Below are 21138 nucleotides of genomic sequence, written 5' to 3' on the forward strand. Positions count from 1 at the left end.
ATGGAGCATATAAAAATGATTTACTCGCTGACGTTTGTTTCTCCAGGGAAAGGTTAATTTCAATGCACTAACTTGTGTTTTGCTTCCGGTGCATTGCGGACAACCCATATGGAAAGAAAGTGGTGTGTTGCTACTTGAATATTTACTTTCTGCATTTGTTCTAAACTCATTATTCAAAAATAAATTACATTGTGGGCTCTCTTATTTCACCTATTAATTTTCCAGTTATGTGGTAAAGGGTTCTAAGATGAGCTAGCTTAGCAGGCTAGTTGATTCAGGACTGTGGCTAATGTGGGCCAGCTAACGCTATATTGTTAGACATGAATGCCCGGTAACTGGCTAGGAACTTTTCTGCGAACAAACTTGACTGTTCCCAATTGGACTGATGGATGAAATTGTAGATTGTCGCTTCTGGTCTTCGTGGGTTCAGACGTTGATGGCTGGTTAACAGTTATTGCCATTATTGTTCCCGGACAGATGTCGGAGGTGGAACAGGTACGGTCCCCGGCTCCCACTGAGGATCTCTCAGTTAAAGAGGCGGAACGGGAACGACTGAAGGATGAAAAGGAGCAGGTGGACGACGAGGAGCTAGTGGAGGAGGAGGAGGAAGACGAAGAAGCGCTGCCTCACTCTGAATTTTTGGACATTTTTGAAGAGGGTCTTGCGCGGATTGTACAAGATCCGTTACTTTGTGACCTCCCAATCCAGGTTTGTTTAAATCGATCGTTTCGTAGGTGTCGAGTGATTTACATAATATTTTAAGGTGACGTAATTATTTTTTCTGCTGCCAGATGTGGCAAATAGTTCTAGTGGATTCTCTAAGGACATAAAGGGAAGAACATCGTTAGTTCTGTTAACAAGGGTCAGTCCGCTGTGGTTTTAATATCATGAATAAGTTGTAGGATATCGAAAAGTACTTCTTAAAAATTATAAAACTCTACTACCAATAATTTGTCTATTCGGGACTAGAGCTTAATTTTAGGCATGCTGTGTTTGAAAATGAACCCTGGGGAAAGTCTTAATTTGGACACACGTTGAAACGCACATATGCATCAAACCCTTTTCCTGGCCAACCCTGACCAACTTTTTCTTTTCTTAGGTGACGTTGGAGGAGGTAAATTCCCAGGTAGCACTGGAATATGGCCAGGCTATGACTGTCCGTGTTTGTAAAGCAGATGGGGAAGTTATGCGTGAGTCTTTAAAATTTATCTTACTGTCTGGCCCTGTTAAAAGCCGTATCTGTAAATGTTCAGCTGAAGATATTCGAAACCCTTTGCATTCCGTCGATTTGAGCCGGTGAAGTAGATGAAGGATATATCTGTATGTACACGTATTGTAGTATTGTATATGCACATACAGTGTTATTTATGCACGTACATGCTCATGTTAGACTCGGGGTATATGGGTCGGAGGTGGGCGAACGCTGACGCATAAGGTTTAATGACTAAGAAAATGTGCAATTTTTCCGTTTTCAATCTCTGCAGCCATTGTGGTCGTGCAGAATGCCACCGTGCTGGACCTGAAAAAGGCCATCCGCAGGTTTATGGAACTGAAACAGCAGCGCGAGGGCGGAGTCAAGCACATCAGCTGGTAATGAACAAAGGCAACACATGTGGCCCTAAATGTATGAGAGGGACTGAGGCTCACAGCACATGTTCATTACACCTGCCCTGTGATAGCTTGCAATCCATTGTACTAGAGAAGTTACCATACCCCCTTCAGGATAATAATGACCAGGTGAATGTTAAGCTAACAAGCTAACAAATGAAGCCATGGACACTTTGCTAATTGTGAAATCCAGCGTGCAGGACGTTTGAGGTGTTGGTGTGCCTCAGAAGGTGGCGACCTGTGGCATCCGTATTAGCTGTCATGTGGATAAGTAAATAGCCATAATAGTTCTTTCACAGAAGTAAGGATTGGCCATGGGTAGGATACAGTGATGTATCCTGATAAAATAAATAAAGATCATGTCTTAAATTGTACAATAATTGTTATTACAAAGATTTTGGACAGTTTTTTTTTGATCCCACTGTCACCTGTTCCCATGGCATTACATTCCACTCCTGCTTGTACCCACGCCGTTGTGTCCTGGTCATGTCTACCTGCAATGCTTGCAGAAAATGTACCCATCTACCCTCAGCAATGGATTCCTGTCCTGCTAACGTTACAGTCATATTTGCTGTTTATATTCATGTTGAAACGATGCAATGTGGATAAGGCTAAGAGATTTATCTTTATCACTAAAGCGTGCCTTTTTATGGAAATTGCTGTCTAATCACAACAATAAGGTTCAGTTCTGCTGCTGAGACAGATACACTTGCAACACTGCAGCTAATTTCTGGAGTAGGTCTGCAGGATACTGAAATGTGAAAAACTGCCGCAGACTTGGGGATACATTGTGCTCGCTCTTACAGGAGGTATGTGTGGAGGACGTTCCATTTGGTATTCGAGGGGGAAAAGTTGGAAGACGACAAAATGAAACTGAAAGAGTAAGTAGTTTAAAAAGGCATGACCATAGAAGTGTATTTTTGTTACATGGCTTGTAGTTTTGGATGAAATACAGACAGCTTTTACATGTACAAGATACCTCTCCACAGGTATGAAACTTAACACTTAAACAATCCTGGAGCCAGGGGTCACAGAGAGGTATCTTGTACATATAAAAGCTCTCAGTATTTTTTGTGACCCCTGGCTCCAGGATTGTTTACGTGTTTAGTTTCATACCTGTGGAGAGGTTCACATCCTGTTTATCTCTACAAGCTAAAATGTCAACTTGACTTGGCTCTGGCAGTAGCTCTTTAATGGACCCATATCCTGCTTATTAACTGCCTAAATATAACATTTTTAAGGGCCCAGATGGCTGGTTTCTGAAAGATTAACTGTTGTCTTTCTATTCAGTTGTGGGTCTACTGTCAGTATGAGTCTCACCATTATACTGCATTTGACTTAAAAACACATGAATGATGTGTATTTTGTTCTAGTTTATGGTTTGTCGTTGAGAGCTTTGAATGTAACTGGAATGGTGGTGTTTCAGTGATCAACTATTCATATTGAATCATGTAGCTTTGCCCTAGTGAAAAATAGTCATAATATTGTAGATCTCATCTCTTGCAAGTTATGCTCTTGCAGCTGTTCATGTTTGACCATATAAACTCATGTTGTTCTGATGTTCAGCTATGGGATACGGAACAGAGGTGAAGTGACATTCATGAAGAAACTACGAAAGAAATGAGGACCGAATGGAGGGGTAAGAGTCACTGAACCTCTTCTTTGTTTTTGCACAATTTGTCACGGTCATCACAATTGCCGGTTTACACGTTTCTTTGGCGGTTTGACTGATGAAGTGGGCATCATGACCGCTTTGTGCGTCATTCTTGTATTGGGTTAACGGGTATAAGAATTGAGGGGTCCACCCTCAAAAACGGCCAGCAATTTCATGCTTCTCCTCTTTTAAGCACCCCTCTTTCAGAGCTGTCTGTTGGACATTGTTGTCTTTTGCTGTGACGACTGCCGTGCTCTGTACTTAGCCACTGGTGCAATATGCCCAGCACACAAATCAGATCCTTTCTGCCTGGCATTTGGAAGGGCAGTTCGGCCAGGGTTTCCTTGTCGTACCACTCTCATGCACCCTGTAATTCATCAGATGCCTGCTCGTTTCTCCAGTAATATTAGCCAAGCAGCACCTCTGCTGCAATTTCTGCCCACTTCACCGTAGTGCAAAAAAAAACCCTTGGCTGTGCACAAGTGTATCAGAGTATTGCATCTGTCTAACTTTATGACTCTCAGAGGTTGTTGGCCAATGATGTGAACCTACAATTGGATCTGTACAAATGGTGCTTCTGAAACAAGGTGGTGTAAAGGACAACATGCATAATAAGAGGTTATATTTGTTTAAAATCAATGTCTCTGCAAAGTCTTTGCTCATAAAGCATAAAGGCATAAAGAACGATTGGCGCCCGCTCTGATGGTAGAGTTCGGGGAAATATTCAAATTTAAAAGGTGCATTTGTCTGGGTTAGCAGGGTAGAAATAATAATAAAAAAAGCATTTTAAGTCAGTGAAGGGGAGGCCTTCAGTACATGTTTGTGACATTAACAGTGAAGATAAGGGAATTGCAGTTATAGCTCTTGCTTTAAATACGGTATGAGTTTATGCATCTTTATGAATGTATGCTCACATTTACTTTCATGTTATTAAATGTCTATGTCATATTTAACATGCAGTTGTGGTTATTTCTGTAGTAGTCCTGGAACACATTATTGTAAATGGCATGGTATATGTAGCTGTGGTAACGAAATTATAAATTGACCATATGATATGCATCAACTTCGATAGCAGAGATGCACACCCACACACACACACACTCACATATGCATATATTCATGTTTTATATTATTTGTTGTGTCTGTGTTATATATATATATATATATATATATATATATATATATATATATATATATATATATATACGTGTGTCAGTGTGTGTCTATACAAACACCATCAGCACCATTCCTTATTGTTAACCAAACATAATTGCATAACTGAATGACCCTAAGGCAGGCATCTGTCTCATTTGACTATGGTAAAATATTCAAAACCGCTGTGCTCTGATAGAGGCTCTTTGTATCCTTTGCAGCACGTAAAACACATTCCCACTCTCCTGTTGGGTAAACATGCAAATGAGTTGCAGCTTTCCAAGAAACACTGTGGCTAACTGTGGCTACTGTAGTGTTACTGAACTGCAGCCCTCTACATGCACAAGGCTGAATACCATGCAAATAGGCTGTGAGTACCATTATATGATTTGGCAAGGGACCAGTCTGTAATGTGTTGTATGGTTTATGTGCCTGTCTGCTGAAATGATTGTAGCTCACTCCAGTGTGTGTGTGTGTGTGTGTGTGTGTGTGTTTGTGTATTTTCAGATGGGGAGAGAACAGGTGGGCATGTCCCCACAGAAATGCTCTGAAACTCTTCAGTGTCAAGTGAGACTACCCACAGTCCCACAGTGTATTTGTATAGGAACATGAATTTTAATTCATACATTTGTGTATAATTAGACTTGTTAATAGACTTGTGTGAAAATGGATGCAATGCACTCCTTGTACAGCAATGTTTTGTCTGTGTGTACACATTTGCACAAAAATGTCAAACGAGGCTCCTGTTTTTTCTAAATAAAGAGAAATTAAAGTACCAAACTGTGTGTGTGTGTGTGTGTGTGTGTGTGTGTGTGTGTGTGTGCTGGGAGCAGCGTTGGGCGGTGTTGATAACAGCGCGGTTTAAACGCGACGAGTGAGTCGGGCACACCGCAGAGTACGCATGCTTGCTGCCATTTGTCTGCTGCTTGTCTGTCCAGAACCACATGTTTTAAATACGGCCCTCTCCTCTGCCCTGGTGAAGCATGGAAAATTGTGCCTTTGTTTCCTGGTGTGACGTCGGCTGATAGCATTCCCTGCTTGCCCGTCCGACACACACTCCGAGGCCAGACGTCCCTGCCGCTGCCGCCGCCACGCTCCTCCAGGACAGGTACAGCCATTTTCTTACTTGTTATTGTACAGAGCACCATACAGTTTCAAAGAGTATTAGGATGTGAGTGCAAATGTGAATTTGAATGCGAGTGTGGGAATGAATCAGAGAGAACCTCGTGCATCTCAGTGGACCTGTGCTTGTAGTTATTTTTCTTTCTGCCAGGGTGACTCCTTTTCCCTGCCGTGATTGTCCCCCTTCATGTTAGTGTCGCGTATGCAGATTGAGTACAACTTTGTGAGGTTTCTCTAGAACTGAGCCAAATCGTGGTTGGGTGTGTATGGTTTATCCTCTGAAAGGGGTGAAGCTTGGTGACTATGGGGTGTCTTTGTTCCTTGTGGGGTGTGGTGAGTATTTGTGTTGGGTTCCACTCTGAAAAGTAACATATCTTTGCATTTTGGGCTCCGTACCTTCTGGCAACCTTTTAGTACATTACAGGAGGGTTGAGGACAGTGGGACTCATGGTTGTGTGGGAGGGTGTGTCAGTGGTCCTAGCCACAGAGAGCTGGGTAGGTTGGGAAAAAAAACAAAAGCACAGTATGCATTTCTTTGTTTGGCAGATCCCCTAATCTGGGGCAATTTACATATGTGCACTGAGACTGAAATGATTGAAGCTATGCTAGATGAACAATGGTACAATAATAGTGCCCCACCCAGGACTTGGACCTGTATCCATCTGGTTACAAGCCCACTTCCTTGATCAATACTCTACTCTATCGTACTCTAAAGTGTCTCTGAAAAGTTAAGTTCAGTGATGGCCAGTCAACAGCTGTGGTTGTACACCCAGAACAGATGATTCAGTTCAGTCCCATGCCTTACATGAGGTGGAATGGAAGTTACTCAAGCTTGATCAGCAGATGTTTTCCATGAAACACAGGTTCTAATTGAAAAAAAAACCCTGATACAGGAGGAAATCCACATTTTAATAGCATCATGGCAGCCTGCTGCATTTTGTCAGGAGAGGATCAACATGGAATCTCGCCATGGCTTTTGGCGGTGAGGCATGAAATGAAGTGGCAAGCATTCGGCTGGCTGTCTGGTGGGAGTCTTTGCTTATGGGCCAAAAAAACGTAGAGAGTGGAGACGTGATCAGCTTGGGGCAATTCACTAGCATGTGATAGAATGATGGAATGATGTAAGCAGCTGCAAGATTCCAGACCCTGCAAGGTTACCGTGGCACTGACTCTTTGAGGGAGAGGTAACAGTGGAGTAAACCTGGAGTAAGTTCCTGTGACCTCCTTTAGACTACTCGACTACTAGATTAGACTACTAGATTTTGGCGGGAATTGTTGTGTCTATTACAGCTCTGGCCGTGTCTGCTGTTGGGATGAGAAGTGTCTTGAAAATGAATGAAATGGCCAGATGTATATGCCCAAACAAAATCACTGAGTGAAACAATTGTAAATTGTAACAAAATGTAATTACATCAGGAGAAATAGGCTTGGGATATTCACTGATAACAAATACAACTGCATACAGCTTTCTGTTGCTTTGAATCTGTAAATATCTTGAGCAGACAGTGAATTTCATACTTAAGTCTAACGTCTAAAGCCCTCTAGGGTACATGGACACATTGTACTGTTCTTAATGTAGGTGTTTTTGGTGGACTTTGGTAGATTTCTATTAGACATTAAGGTTATACTGTATTGACAATTTCTGTGAGCCTTTTTTGTGGGTAAATCCATTTTTTTGGGGGCGGGGGGGCTTACGGAAAATGTAGTCCAAACTACTTACGCCTTTTACTTTTTTTTTTTTTTTTACTGGTCAGGATCTGTCTCTTCCCCCACCCCCCTGTGGAACCCTGTCTGTGGAACCCTGAGAACTGTCTTTGCCAGCAGAACTCAATCCCCAGCCTCAATTTCTGACAGCTCCAAGGATGCCGAGTGCCTCAGAGATGCAAGAGTTGGGGCGGATTGAAGAGGAGATGAACCAAGTGGCACTCAAGCAGCAGCAGCTGCGGGACCGGCACGCAATGCTGATTGTACTGGAGGAATTCAAAAAAGATGCCAGCCAAGCGCTTAGCACCAAGGTGCTGAAGAGGACAGACTCAGGTATTATTATTCTCTTGGCAGCCATCCTTTTCCAGGACATCGCACGTAGCTTACAGACTTACATAATGCCCATTTATGAGGCAGCATATTGACTGATATTAGGTACCTCAGTGGCACAATGACTAAACTAACTAGGCCAAAGACTACAGGGACAACAGCTCTTGTAGGAATCAAAACATACAACCATCCAGCCACAAGCCCAGCATCTTGTTCACCATGGAGTATTGACACATGAAGACTTCTTATCCATCCATTGTATGACCTTTGTGATGAAACTCCCTTCTGGGACTAAAGTAGTAGGATGGCCCTGGAATGATAATGATGTTATTATTATTATATGTTTATTGTTATAAACCACTTTTATGATATTTTCACTACCACTTAAGCAGTCACATTACTCATGGCTCTTCTGTGTCCATTCCACAAAAAACATCCCCTTCAGGACCTTTTAGGCACTAAGCAATTCTTTGACATAAATGATAAACATCTCGGCGACAGACTGTGGCGTCGCATTGGCTGTCTCCTCTTTATTATGGTGTGGCTTTGTTGTGACTGATAGTTGCTGGTGTTCCTGCAGAGGAACATGGGAAGTCATCTGAACTGCAGCAGATTGAGGACAAGCTGGCAGCCCTGGAAAAGGAGGAGGTGGAGCTGCAGAGGTGCAAAGACAAGATCCTCTACCCAAAGAGCCAGCAATCAGGTGACACTTGGGCACTCAGGCACTCTTTGACACTCGTCAACTGGCCGATGGCAGGATGCTGAGGCAGCCCTGTTCCTAACCATTCAGCAGAGTACAGGCAAAGACACAACAGATGTGCGTTCTTATATATATGAAGCACATATTTAGCTCCCTGTGCTTAACATTATGCACAACACAGAAAGTACAGAAAGAGTGCACCAGAACCTCCTCTTACAAACTGAAACCTCCTTGATAAGGAAGCAGGACCACAGGAGCCAAATCTAGCTCAGTCATAAAATAGAGTCTAGTCATATCTAGTCATAATATAGAATGTCTGTGACAAAACTTCCCTGAAATGCGATGCTGTGTCTTCTCTCCAGACAGTCTTCTGGATAACAGTGCCATTATTGCCCAGGGTGGGGTGTTTGTCCTCCCACCTGTTCCAGACATCATGGTAGCCCCCCCTCCACCCATGCCTGGTGAGTCCTGAGAAATGAGTAAATTGACCTGGTTTTTCATGTGGGTTTGCCAGAGACAATGAAACACTGAAAACCTTCAGCACAAATTACATCACCCGCTCTTTTTGTGCTGCATTGACTTGATGCAAATAAGAATGTTAACAGGTAAAAAGCTGACAGCTAAATTGTTTTCGTACAAGAATGGATGGATGAATGAACGGATTGATTGTGTGAATATAAGGGCCTGAAATGTATTGCTGACTAGCATAGTCTGGGTCAATTCCATTTCAGTTCTGTCAATTCAGGAAATGAACTGAAATTGAATTTATTTAAATAAAAAATTTTCATCGAACGTGAAGGGTGGTGCTCAGTTCAGTTCCATTACAATTCAGTTCTTTCCCTGAATTGGCTGAATTGTAATGGAACTGATCCCCAACACTGGTGACCGGTTTTCACCTTTGTGAAGGTGCTGTCTTACAGCTTGACAACTGTCTTCCTGTCTCCACTTCCTATCACCCCCCACCATAGCTCCGCAGGTCATCCTAGACCCGAAGAATCTTCCCGCCCACCCGTCTCAAACGCAGTGCCCCTCCTGCCATCAGTTCATCACCACAGAAATCATCACCAAAGTCGGCACTGTGACCTGGCTGGCATGCATCATGTCTGCCATGCTTGGGTATGTCACCCCTTTGGGCATGGAGGCCTCATTACAGCCTGTGTTATGACTCAGTAACATTCATTCATTCATTCATTCATTCATTTTAAAATGTATTGTTGACCAGCACGGTCAGTTCAACTATCCAGATCCTTATACACCTCCCTGGTGGACAGATTCCACCTAATAATAGGGGCAGTAATTTGTTGAAATAGTGTGCCATAATGTTTTGGCAAGTGGACTGCAGATTCAAATCCCAGGTCATGGACACTGCCATTGCACCACAGTATAAGACAGTGTTCCCAGCTTCAAACACACTGCTAATATCACACTGCTTATGGATGAATGAATACCGTCAAGGCTATGCAGGTTGCTCTGGAGAAGGGCTATCTGCACAGGAATGGTGTGGAATGTCATTTTCAGGATGGAAAGCCGGACCATTCAAAGGGTTTGAGGATTCACTGTCACAAATGTAATGAGTTAACCCTGAGTGACTAAGCCTCAGCCATAGATAAGTCTCCTAATGATAGATCTCTGTAGCAGCACTGGCTTTGTTAAGACTGACTCACTTCCTCCAGGTGCGTGGCTGGCTGCTGCTTCATCCCATTCTGCATCAGCAACTTCAAAGACATCATCCACCAGTGCCCCAAATGTCGAACCAAGATCCACACGATCCCCAAGCTGTGAAGCCTGGCAGCCTCCCGCTGTAACCCCAGTTCCCTGGCCTGGGTTTTGGAACTGTTCCCCCTGCCTTTTGGGCTGTTGCAGAACACGTCCCAGTGATTTTTTTTTTTGCCCCGCCCTTGGGAGGGGGGCACCACCCTCCTGTTCAGGAGGGACCGAGAAGACGGGAATGTCACGACTGTGGTGTAACCTCATGGACCTGAGCGCCGGTGACTTCTGGGAGACTGGCTGTGCTCTTATCGAGTTTGGGCCTTTTTTAGCCATGGAATCTCATCCAACTCTTACTGTGTGTTACTTTAAATGACATGCTCAGTAGACACCCTCCTCCAAGGCACCTTGGACATCTTCAGGTTCATGGAACAGTGGAATAGTCTGTACGTGAGAAGGAAGACTGACAAACTAATGTGATGCTCATCATCTTTTAGACAGAGCCTTTCAGATTATAGATAGCATTAGCTTTATGCTATGTTGTACAGTATACCTTTTCATGGTTTCATTTATTAACATGTCTTTAACAGTTTAACCTTTAGCTCTTGTGCAGTTTCTTTAGAGATCAACAAACAGGTTTTTTGTTTTCAAAGGGGGCTGTGGAACTTTTTGGGACTTTTTTTTTTACACCAAAGTCAGAGGATTTGAAAAACCCAGAACATTGCAAGTGCTGTTGATGTTTTTTTTTTTTTTTTTTTGCAAATCAAAACTCTGTCTTCTGTCATAAGATAAATGACATTTACAGGGGAATGTTCGGGGGTATCCTGAAACACTGTCAAGCAGCACACTCTGTGAAGGGTGTTACATGAGAAATAATCCACTCCATGAGCACTGCACAGTCATTTATAACCCCTTATGCCAGCCATGTGCTTTGTCATAAGGGACTTTGGCTTTCTAACATGACATGTTATGGCAAAATCACTTATAATATCAGTGGTGACACAATACACCCCTTGACCATCTATGTGCTTGGCATAACCATGCATGATGAATTATGAATTATTTTGTAGTGTTCATAAGGTTGTTATGTAGTCCTCAAGTGTTACCTGGTATCCCAGCATCAAATGTGAAACATGTGAAAACAGTCATTAGCTCACCTGCAGAAACACAGTAGTTGATGACATAATCACATTTAACCAAAATGTATTATTTTTTCCCCAATTGTATAATAAGTGCTATGTCTCAGTGTACAGTTGTAGTGCAGTAGTGAGGTTTTATATTACAGCGTGTCTGATTGCCCTTTCCATGTGAACCTTGCCCTCTTATTGGAGCTGTGGATGCAAAATTTGTTTCTGACTATGTAAATCTGTATCATAAACATGGAATTAATAAAACAGAGCACGGGTTTTAATTTTCAAGAAGGGTCTGGTTGCAGGAAGGAGCTTGATGTCATTGTGTTCAGACCAGGACAAGATCTGACTGTAAATGGCCTTGTCTGACTTGTCTGATTCTTATATAATATATTACTAATACCTGCATTTAAGTGTGAGTCAAACTGGAGAAAAAACACTGAAGACAGACAGTGACCTGCTCATTGTACATAATCCCATTTTAGTGACACAAAAGGACCAGCATGTATACCAAACACTATTTCAACTATGTACAAAAAAGTGAGCTCATATACTGTATGTCCTGTGTGTGTATAAAAATATGTATTAAACATATATAAATATGTACTCAATGTACAAATAGTTGGTCACACCAACAATAAAGCAGACACATTTTTTGGGGCGCAGGGAGTACAGAGCAGAATTTAAACGCACCTCCTCAGTGTCCTGAAAAGCCCCCAGTTTTTACAATGGTGAAACACAGGAGAGATACGGTCTATCTGTCTAAAATGAAACATCTGTTTTCATGTATACAATTGTAAGCAAATACTGCAAAACTCCATTCAAAATGACACATTCTCAAAATTGTTACAATAAAGAGATCATCATGTTATCAGTTTGGTTACTTCTAAAATGATTTCATGTGAGGTACACAAAGGTTCTGTCATGATGCAATCAAGTAAATAAAGAACTAAACTCTGATGGACAAGTAATGGTTCAGTTAGCATTGGCTTTTCCATTACAAGACCACCAATGGCAGATTCAGAATAAATGACCACATAGAGGCAAGTTCTCCTATTGGTAGCTTCTCTGCTGCCACTGGAACATGTAAGACTGGCAATAATTGATGTATTAGGTAATATATGCCACATATTTGGAGAGACATTAATAACCGTGTTCCTTATATTTTGAATTTTATTCTCTGACATACTGACACACTAACGTATATTACTTTCCTTGAGGGTACATATGCTGCATAGTGTTTTACATGTATTTATGGTATATTATACTATAGTATAGTATATGATTTTATAGTATATTATATTTATTGTATTGTATTTTTATCTATACCTCTTCACCTGTCTTTCTGCTGCTTTTGACACCCAAATTTCCCTGCCTGGGGACCAATAAAGTGTTCTCTTATCTTATCTTATGCTCATGTGTTTACAGAGAGACTGCGGTTATGCTATAGAGTGAGCCTTTTTTAGCGACATGCTACCACATACATGCCAGCATTTGCATGTGAACAACTTTCCAGTGTGTTGTGTATAGGGGATGAATGATTTGTTTCAAGTGGCCAAAGCACCAGGCAAAGACAGTCCACAAGGTATCAAAATCACAGGAGCATGCATAGCAGTTAGCCACACCTGCACTAATGCAGTTCTGCAAGACTCATGTAACAGATGGAGTCCTAGCCAGCTTACTCGTTGCCAATTCTTGATTTCTGACTACTTTTTCACCTCCGGAATGGCTGGATTAATTTTCTGGGTGGTACATAGTTCAGGACAAAAAAAAAATGGCATTTGCCTTGTGTTGCTCATTCTGAGACACTTAGAAGGCACTTTGGAGGCGTTTTCACAAGAAAATGCAGACCCAGGGAAGCTGATAGTTTGGACGCAGTAAAAGCACTTGTAAGTCAGTGCCGCACGGATCATTTGCTTGATACGCGCTTTGGGTGTAAGGCCAAACACTTTGTGTTTTATTCTGATATTTGAATCCACTCTTTTTCAAGGAAACTGGAAATGAGTTCAAAGTGCCAAAAAGATGTACATTTTAACTGAGTACCATAGCTTGACTGCTGACCTCCAGAGTGTGGTGTCTGGTGGCCTTAACGGGGGTGCTGAGCTTCTTCCTGCTCTCTGTGGCCAAACACCAGGGTGGTGATGACCAGCATGTCGCACGCGATCCAGCTCCCACTCTCTGCCCGAGGGACACACACATGCAAATCGGACCCACTGGTTCCCGCTCAAGCGCAGACAACAGTATGCTCTATCCTCCCTCCCCACCCTACAACAAGCCGCAGGAGGAGGGGCATTGCCATGTCTGTGGGAGGGGGCACCAACTGACATATTTTGTCATATATGAAGGGCACCTTGACACATTTCAGAACTACAGTCCCTATATTTTGGATTTCTGTGTATTGATATGGTCTACTTTTTCATAAAGAAAGAGAGTGGTGGCCACCACAGGTGTGGCCTTGGTGGATTTGGGTTGTGGATCTTCGTGTACAGGGCAGTCCACCTCCCACCTGCCCACCATCACCCATAATGCCTCATGATCCCTCTGAATGAATGCTGTCTGGCTGCTGGCTCCTGATGTCAGAGTTTCCAGGAGCAAAACTGATTGGGAGCTGGGAGGAAAGAGCTATGATTTTGGATAGAAAGAGAAACTGTTCATTTGGCTGTTAAGGCCAATTGACACCCTGCGTCTCTGCTTTTGAAAGAGGTACATGTGGAAATACACTGGAATACAGTCTGGCTGGAGGAAACGAGGGTTTCACTGCCACCATCTGTGAAGTACACACACTCTGTGAAGGAGGGTCTTCACCTTTCCCCCAAAACTGTTCATTGTTAAATTGTTTGTTAAATGTCTTATGGATATTTGTCTTTCCAATTTCTACTCTTTCAATAACTGAGCTCATGTTAGTCAGTTTCATCCTCACAGGTTATTTGTCAGTTTGTAATTCTCTGTCTGTCTTTGTATTTTGTACCAGCACCTGCTTAACTTGCCCCATCTGTCCAATCAACGGAACTTAAATACAGGTGTGCCTGGAGGACTGAATTGGTTTAGCAGTATGTTCAGGCTGGTTCTTTTGTTTTTGATGGGGTGTGGCGTAGGAGTAAGGAGTGGGGCTTGTAACCGGGTGGTTGCTGGTTTGGTTCCTCTGCTGGGGTGCTACTGCTGTTACCCTTGGGCAAGGTACCTAACCCACAACAATCGCCTCAACAAATATCCAGCTGTATAAATGGATAACAGGTAAAATTGTAACTTGTGTACGTTGCTCTGGATGAGAACGTCTGTTAAAGGACAATAATGTAATGGTGCTTTTTTGTAGTAAATTTTCATTTTTTGAATATGTCTTTGAATATGTATCTGCTCTGTCTTTGTAGCTAGCTTCCTCACACGCTCACTCACATATTGAGTATACATGCATACTCACACAAACACACACATACAGCAGGAATGAATACTGTCCCATTTAACAAAACCGAAGGACAGGGAGTGGATTCGACCGTATTGTTCCCTTTCTGTCACAAGGATAGAAGGCCAGGCAAACTCCCAGTGGCCCAGCCTGACAGTGCTCGTCTGCTAAACAAACTCACACCTGACCTGATTCTTCATGACTCGATTCCACTGCAGCACACATCTCCAGAATGCAAATAGAAAGACCACACACGCACACACAGCTGACACCACGAGAGCCTTTGGTCAGATTGATATCTAAAGGCCTGAAAACGGTGTCTCTCATCTTCTGATTCACCATGAAAACAAAAATCTACATGTAAGGGGCCTGGAATTCCTAGCAGAATAGTGGAAAAGGAACTGGGCCGAGCCTGAGCAGGTTCAAATGCCAAGTACAGAGTATGTTAAAGTTTTGGGTTAAAGTCTGTTCACACCAGTGCCTGAAGGTGGTGCTAGTGTGCAGTGACAAAAGGATTGTGTCCACTGTTTTTTTTTTTTTTTTTTTGATACCAATAACTTGTACCCCATATCTTACAGATCCCAATAACTTGTACCCCAGATCTTACTAAAAATAAGGCTGGCATGTAAGCACTTGTAGACACAGGACAGTGTGATTTTGGTTCCAATGCTTAGTCTTATGCTTTGGCGTTGTACTTCTGACCCAGAGCATCGCACTGGCCAAGACTGTAGTGCAGCATAATGGCATATCTCTCCCCCACTCCCCCAGGCATGCACATGAGCAGGCAGGCACGCACACACTGACTCATCTGCAGACATTAGTCCAGCAACACATTGAATATAGAGTGACTAAAACCACATACAAAACACAATGTAAAAAATATACAAACACTTCAGCAATATTAAAAAAACAATAAAATATGTACAGACATGGTCAGATAGAAAAGGTATGAAAGACACTAAAATGAATGTTCTGTGGCAGAAACGGTAACTTTCACTGGCTGAAATCAATAAATTCTCCTCTGTGGGGTACAGTGGTCGTGGAATGTAGGCGGTGTTTACACAATTCATGGGGTCTTCCCAAACTGTGCCCCGCCCCGCCCTTCTCTGTTCTGCCAAGTCACATGGATCCACACCTCCAGATGACGGTGCTTTTAAAAAATACCTTCCCCAGAATGAAGCAATGAAGTATTTTTTTACCCTCAAAGGATGAAACATCAGCCCAGCTATCACTCCATAATTCTTCTTCTGTGCAAGTCCAAGAGTAGATCATGACAGTTATATTGATTTGAAAAAGACTCTGGTATTTGAAATTGTGGCACATTGGAAACCTGGAATTTTCCACATCTGAATCTCTCGGCCTGCACCTCCCATGAGTCATGTCATTGAGAGCCTTCCCATGGGCCTGTATGTGCCTGAAGCCTGCAGAGGAATGTGGCTTTGTCACTGGGCCGAGGTGTCGATGCGTCAGGGGGTCTGACGCGGTTGCTTCGACCCGCTACAGCCGCCAACAGCTGACACAGCTGCTGCAGATACAAGGGGCAGCCAGGAAATACAATCCACTGAGGCTGAACTGAAAGAGGAAAAAACAAAACAAAAACAGAACGAGCCGTTTCAGGGATTTGTTAGGGTCAGCCGCCGTGTTGCTGTGACCCTGGACTTTCAGAGACTTGGAGAGGTTCAGTTGTACTCGCTGGGGCCAGCTGAGCCATGAGGGATTTGAGCGTTCCCACACATGGGGAGATGCCATCTGTCTGAGAGTCGGATTGGTTCTGATAGGTACTTGACAGGAAGCTTAAATTCCTGATGGCCACATCCTCAGAGTACGTCTCACTACAGACAGGGAGATCTGCCTAAAAAGGTCTTGTGGAAAGCGATCCTGTCCACGAATGTGATGTCTCTAACCCTCACCCTAACTCCAACCTTATCCCTAACTCTACATTAACACTTACCCAAACCACAAATCTACCCTAACAGTGATGTTTATCCTAACCCCAACATTAACACTAACAGCAAGCATAAACATCCTAGATCTTTCAAGTTTTTGGGGAAAGTATGTTAGATGAAGCTAGACAACTGTACTTGTAATAATCCTGTGCTTATCCTAGTCCTGCCCTAGTAAATTCTAGCTACTAACCCTATCCTTAACTCAAAACTAATCTTACCTTAAGATAAGGTTATCTTAATATAACCTTAACCCAAAACTAATCTTACCAGTAACCCGAAGCATCCTGAATGTATAACGCTTGATGCTGATCTCAAAGGGGGAAAGTATAATGAAGCTCCATAGCTTTACTAATTGAATCCGTTGCTGAGACAGTCAACTAAGAGACCCTGTGCTTCCTTCAGTCCACAAGGGGTCCTATCAGCAAAAAAAAAGCACTTGTATCTGTACGTACCAAAATGCTAGTTCTTGTTAAAACAAAATCCTAACCCCAGCTCCAGTTGAAGCTATAGAGCCAAGTCAGAGAGATGTTACATCCGTGGAGAGGACTACAGGGACATGATCACCTTTTGTGGGTGGAGACCCCTAATGCCAAACCCTCTGTCCTAAGAGCAAGGAGGAAAAGCTCAATCCAAATGACTGGGGGCATTCTGCCAAGGAGTAGCCACACAGACCTGTAAAAACCCAGGCTTTGGGCTGGGTGTGTCAGGGTCTCTGACTGATGACTGCCACCTCCTGGTAGTATCCCTACATGACCTCCCATTCTCCAATTGCCAGGTTGTACTATTAATTCCCTCTCATCTCATGGAGGAGTGGACCATCACACAGAAAAGGGAGGGTGGAGGCCCACAGCACCCTTTCTGCAGGTCTTAAGGAGTGCCAGATCTATCTGAAATCCCTCAGTCCCAATGGAGCGGGAGATTGTGACTGTCCAGGAGGTCCGACGAGAAGACTGTGGCTGGCAAGAGACTGCCGAGCGGGTTGAGTGATCCCCCGGGCCCCGTCGGAGCGGTGAGGTCCAGCCACTCCATGCCTTCCAGCCTGCCATCGCTCACATCGAAGGCGGCGTGGGAGGGAAGGGGGTCGGCCGCAGACAGCTCTGAGGTGTCCATGGCGGAGTCCAGCAGGGGGCAGTGCAGCCCTCCGATCAGTCGCAGAGCTTGCGGGCCTGGCTCAGCCGACAGCGTGTCCTCCAGGAAGGCCTCCAGCTGCCGGTCCGAGGCTAGGGCCCCCAGGGAGGGGGTGGAGTCGCGGCTCAGCATGGGGTCGAGGGTCGGTGCAGGCGGGGGGGCCACCTGCACCTGCGGAGGGGGGCGAGACAGGGCTGTGCTGACAGGGAGGGTGGTGACACTGGCCGTCACAGCCGGAGACGGCAGGCCCTGACTCACAAAAGGCGAGATCTCTGTTCCATAATGACAGTTAAAGTCAGGGGTTAGTCCAGGATCAATTTCAACAATTTCAACAGTCAAATGTGTGTATAGCCCTGCTGCTATAAAACAAAATGATGTTTTCCCTCTAACATCTTCCACTTGCTAATTTCATCCAATGAGAGAATTATACATTAATTCATTTGTCAGACACTCTTATCCAGAGAGACAACAGAATAATCTGCTCTCTAATGCTTAATCATGCAACTGTACACCTGTGCATTGCCAAAACAATGTTATGGTGATATGACGGGTGTTAGGAGGAAGGTATCTGTAGATACCTATGTTCCAAAATGCAATGCAGTTAGATTACGTGGCATTGTTAGGATCCTCAGATGTCATTTATTATTTGAAAAAAGTAAAACTGCCAAAGTGAATAAATGATTATGCTAAGCTATAGTACACAGGTATCTTTCTAGGAACTGAGCTTGTTAGCCCTGATCTAGGGTAATGCAACATATCCTGGTTATGACACATGACATGTAGAATTGCAACATATAGCAAGAGACCAATGCAATGGATGAAAGGCACTGGCACACATACACACGCACAATCCTCACCTCCACTCTCGATCAATATATCAAACAGATCATCCATCTGCTGGCTGGTTGCTGTGGGAACCTGCAGAGAGGAGCACATGGGAGTGAGTGTGCTTGACATGACTGACAGATCTCACAAACTATGCAGACAGATTAGCCTTTATCTGGGTTACTGATCTGCGCGTGAGTGCGCACCCTGTGTGTGTGTGTGTGTGTGTGTGTGTGTGTGTGTGTGTGTGTGTGCGCGTGTGCTTGTTGTTATTGTTATTGTTGACTTTTTGTTGTGGCTTTTTGTTTGCGGTGTACTCTGCCTTACTTGTAAATCGCTTTGGATAAAAGCATCTGCCAAATGAATGTAAAAGTAATGTAAACACTTGTGTCTGAGTGAATGTGCGTGAGTGTTTTGTGTGGACATGAGTATTACCTGTGCCTGTATGCTGCGGGTCTGTTTCACAGCCTCCTCGTAGCGGGGCGGGTCTTTGCACTTGGGGGCGTGGCCAGTAAAGGTGGACCGCTGGAGAATGAAGGTGGGCTGTGAGGGGGAGGGGGGCTGCAGGAAGAGCCATGGGCAGAGTCTTAAAATACACCACAGAATGACCACATATGTATTGTATACTGTAAATAGACAGACCAGAGCGAAAGATGACTAATGGCCAGCCAGCTGGACAGAGAGGCAGACAGGGAGACAGATAATATCTAGTACTTTCATGCTGAGTATTAAAGTGGTTTGAATACCTTGCTTGTGGGTCCATTATGAAGTGCAGGGCTGAGAGCAGGTCTAGGGTGGGGCCTGCTGTCTGAGGTGCTGTTCAAGAAACACTGGGATGCCTCTGTCTGTGCCTGACTCAATTCAGGACCCCCTCCAGAGCTGGGAGAGCTGCACACTGGGAAGGCCTGGACACACACAAGGGGGTCAGGAGCACAGCCCCAAAAAACGAATTTCACAGTGACAGGGGGTGACAGCGGGGCGCCTGAATTTCTAAGGAAGTCTACTCTTCTCCTTCAATTCACGCAAACTGAAATTCTCCGTTTAGTTGACTTGAGTTCTGAACGTCATTTCATTTCACCATGGCCAAATTTGTGGCTTCCTCTATTTGATTTAAGACAGATGAAATAATGAGCACTTCCTCACACTGCATTGTTAAAGGGGTGAGGCAGAGCCAAAAGGCACCCTTGGGATTCTATTCCCGACAATCTGTTTTGCGATGGGGGTTCCAGGAACATACTGAGTAACAGTATGTTAACAGGACACTTGGATCTCGGCAACGCAGTGGTGGCAGCGAGTAACTTCCCCAATTTGGTGAAATATACCAGAGTGTTAGCACATGAGACCACAGCACACTTACGTTTGTCATGTGATGGCCCTGACTGGGTAGCTGCTGCTGGCTCTGATTGGGTAGCTGCTGAGCAGGTGAAGACTCTCCTTTCTGAGGCTGAAGCTGAGATGCACAGGCCTGGGTAAAGCCTGGGGCTGGAGTGGAGATGGCGGCCTGTAGGACTGGCTGTGTCTGCAGGGGAAGACAAGTACTGAGACCTATCCCCTCTGTTGCACAAGCTAGAGCTATTTAGCAGCATATATCATCAAACTGTGCCTCTTTAAAGTGCCTATATGGTAAACAATAAAATACTTGTGATCAGACATTAGAGCATTTATGCATCAGCTTGATAAAGACAAACTGACTATGGACTCAGTCAATACCAAGCATACACCGCTCTCCCATGGATTCATTTTCATAGACCAACTGAGCTTAAAGGCAATTTCAGGCTCTAATAAAAAATAACTGTTAGTTGATGACTCATGGGAAAAGATCATTTAACGATAATTGATTTTTTAATGATATCTCTTTCAGTGAACAACCCAAGTTGTTAGAGGAGGTAAAGTGGGGTTCTGATTAAGGAGAATGAATTCACATACATCCAAAAGACTGCATCGCAGGTCAATGGAAGTGCTCTTCACTCCCTGTGACTTTAAGCCCCAGCAGCAGTACCTGCAGGTTGATGCTGTTGCTAGGCAGCTGGATGGTGGCAGTGGAGATGGGCAGGAGGATCTGTGTGCCAGGCTGGGATGTCAGTAGTGTCAGGGGCTGGTGCCTGACCACCGGGGGAGCCCGGGGGTCCTGCTGGGGGCTGTTGCAGAACTGAGGCAGGCCAGCCATCTGTGGCTGAGCCGGCAGGGGGTTTGAGAGAAGCTCCTCCTGTTTGACCACCACGGGCTGGGTAGGCAGGCCCAGGGGGGTGGAGCAGCTCAGGGGGACCCCATTCTCCTCCTTTAGGGGGGAGTTCTGCTGGCCCCTCTTCTCCACCACCTTCAGCTGCATCTTCAGCTCCTCCACCAGCCGCTGCTCCTGTTCCAGCTGCCGTCTCAGAGCCTCGATCTGCCTCTCCTTCTCATGCAGGCGCTGGTCTCGCTCAGAGACCCGTGGGCCTGGGGCAGGGTCCTTGAGGAGGGGCTGCCCTGGCGAGGCTCGCAGGGTGGGTTGAGAGGGCAACACCTCACCCTGGGGGTCTCCAGAGCCCGCCTCCTCAGCGCTGAGGTTGGAGAGCTCAGACGTGACTGGGGAGACGGGGGATGTGGATCTCATGCTCTCTGCTGCCCCTTGCTGGCTGTCTGTGGCAGCGCTCTCCACGAAGGGCTTCAGCCTCTCGATCAGATCTGTCTTCGTGCCCGAGACGGGAAGCCCTCTCAGCTTCAGCTCCTGCTTCAGCTTTGCCACCTAGAGG

At 44.6% G+C, this 21138-nt stretch overlaps 3 protein-coding genes across 11 annotated transcripts in view; 2 read left to right on the forward strand and 1 right to left on the reverse strand.

The window, feature by feature from the left end:
• Nucleotides 1–52: 52 nt before the first annotated feature.
• Nucleotides 53–5158, forward strand: snrnp25 (small nuclear ribonucleoprotein 25). Of its 3 annotated transcripts, none has more exons than XM_036553427.1 (7): nt 53–122; nt 478–708; nt 1100–1190; nt 1485–1590; nt 2415–2489; nt 3175–3247; nt 4922–5158. In XM_036553427.1, exons 2-6 carry the CDS (start codon nt 478–480, stop codon nt 3230–3232), a joined length of 561 nt encoding a protein of 186 aa, XP_036409320.1. In that variant the 5' UTR covers nt 53–122; the 3' UTR covers nt 3233–3247; nt 4922–5158. The 3 variants fall into 3 exon arrangements, with proteins under 3 accessions (XP_036409320.1, XP_036409321.1, XP_036409322.1); XM_036553428.1 differs by lacking the exon at nt 4922–5158 and adding an exon at nt 4636–4756; XM_036553429.1 differs by lacking the exon at nt 53–122 and having other exon boundaries at nt 370–708.
• Nucleotides 5159–8120: 2962 nt separating this feature from the next.
• On the forward strand, nt 8121–10107 carry LOC118793977 (lipopolysaccharide-induced tumor necrosis factor-alpha factor homolog). Of its 2 annotated transcripts, XM_036552103.1 has the most exons (4): nt 8121–8273; nt 8633–8731; nt 9239–9386; nt 9944–10107. In XM_036552103.1, exons 2-4 carry the CDS (start codon nt 8704–8706, stop codon nt 10050–10052), a joined length of 285 nt encoding a protein of 94 aa, XP_036407996.1. In that variant the 5' UTR covers nt 8121–8273; nt 8633–8703; the 3' UTR covers nt 10053–10107. The 2 variants fall into 2 exon arrangements, with proteins under 2 accessions (XP_036407996.1, XP_036407995.1); XM_036552102.1 differs by lacking the exon at nt 8121–8273 and having other exon boundaries at nt 8566–8731.
• A 4299-nt stretch (nt 10108–14406) lies between these two features.
• mrtfbb (myocardin related transcription factor Bb) overlaps nt 14407–21138 on the reverse strand; it is a 41204-nt gene continuing 34472 nt past the window's right edge. For all 6 annotated transcript variants that reach the window (XM_036552347.1, XM_036552346.1, XM_036552348.1 and 3 more), the window contains 6 exons: nt 20406–21131; nt 19764–19925; nt 19153–19311; nt 18842–18967; nt 18439–18499; nt 14407–17853 (listed from right to left, as the gene is read on the reverse strand). In XM_036552347.1, the coding sequence (XP_036408240.1) occupies nt 17351–17853; nt 18439–18499; nt 18842–18967; nt 19153–19311; nt 19764–19925; nt 20406–21131 (1737 nt within the window). In that variant the 3' untranslated portion in view covers nt 14407–17350. The remainder of the gene's footprint in view (nt 17854–18438; nt 18500–18841; nt 18968–19152; nt 19312–19763; nt 19926–20405; nt 21132–21138) is intronic.

The sequence above is a fragment of the Megalops cyprinoides genome, chromosome 19 (assembly GCF_013368585.1).
Source record: "Megalops cyprinoides isolate fMegCyp1 chromosome 19, fMegCyp1.pri, whole genome shotgun sequence".
NCBI classification, from domain to species: Eukaryota; Metazoa; Chordata; class Actinopteri; order Elopiformes; family Megalopidae; genus Megalops; species Megalops cyprinoides.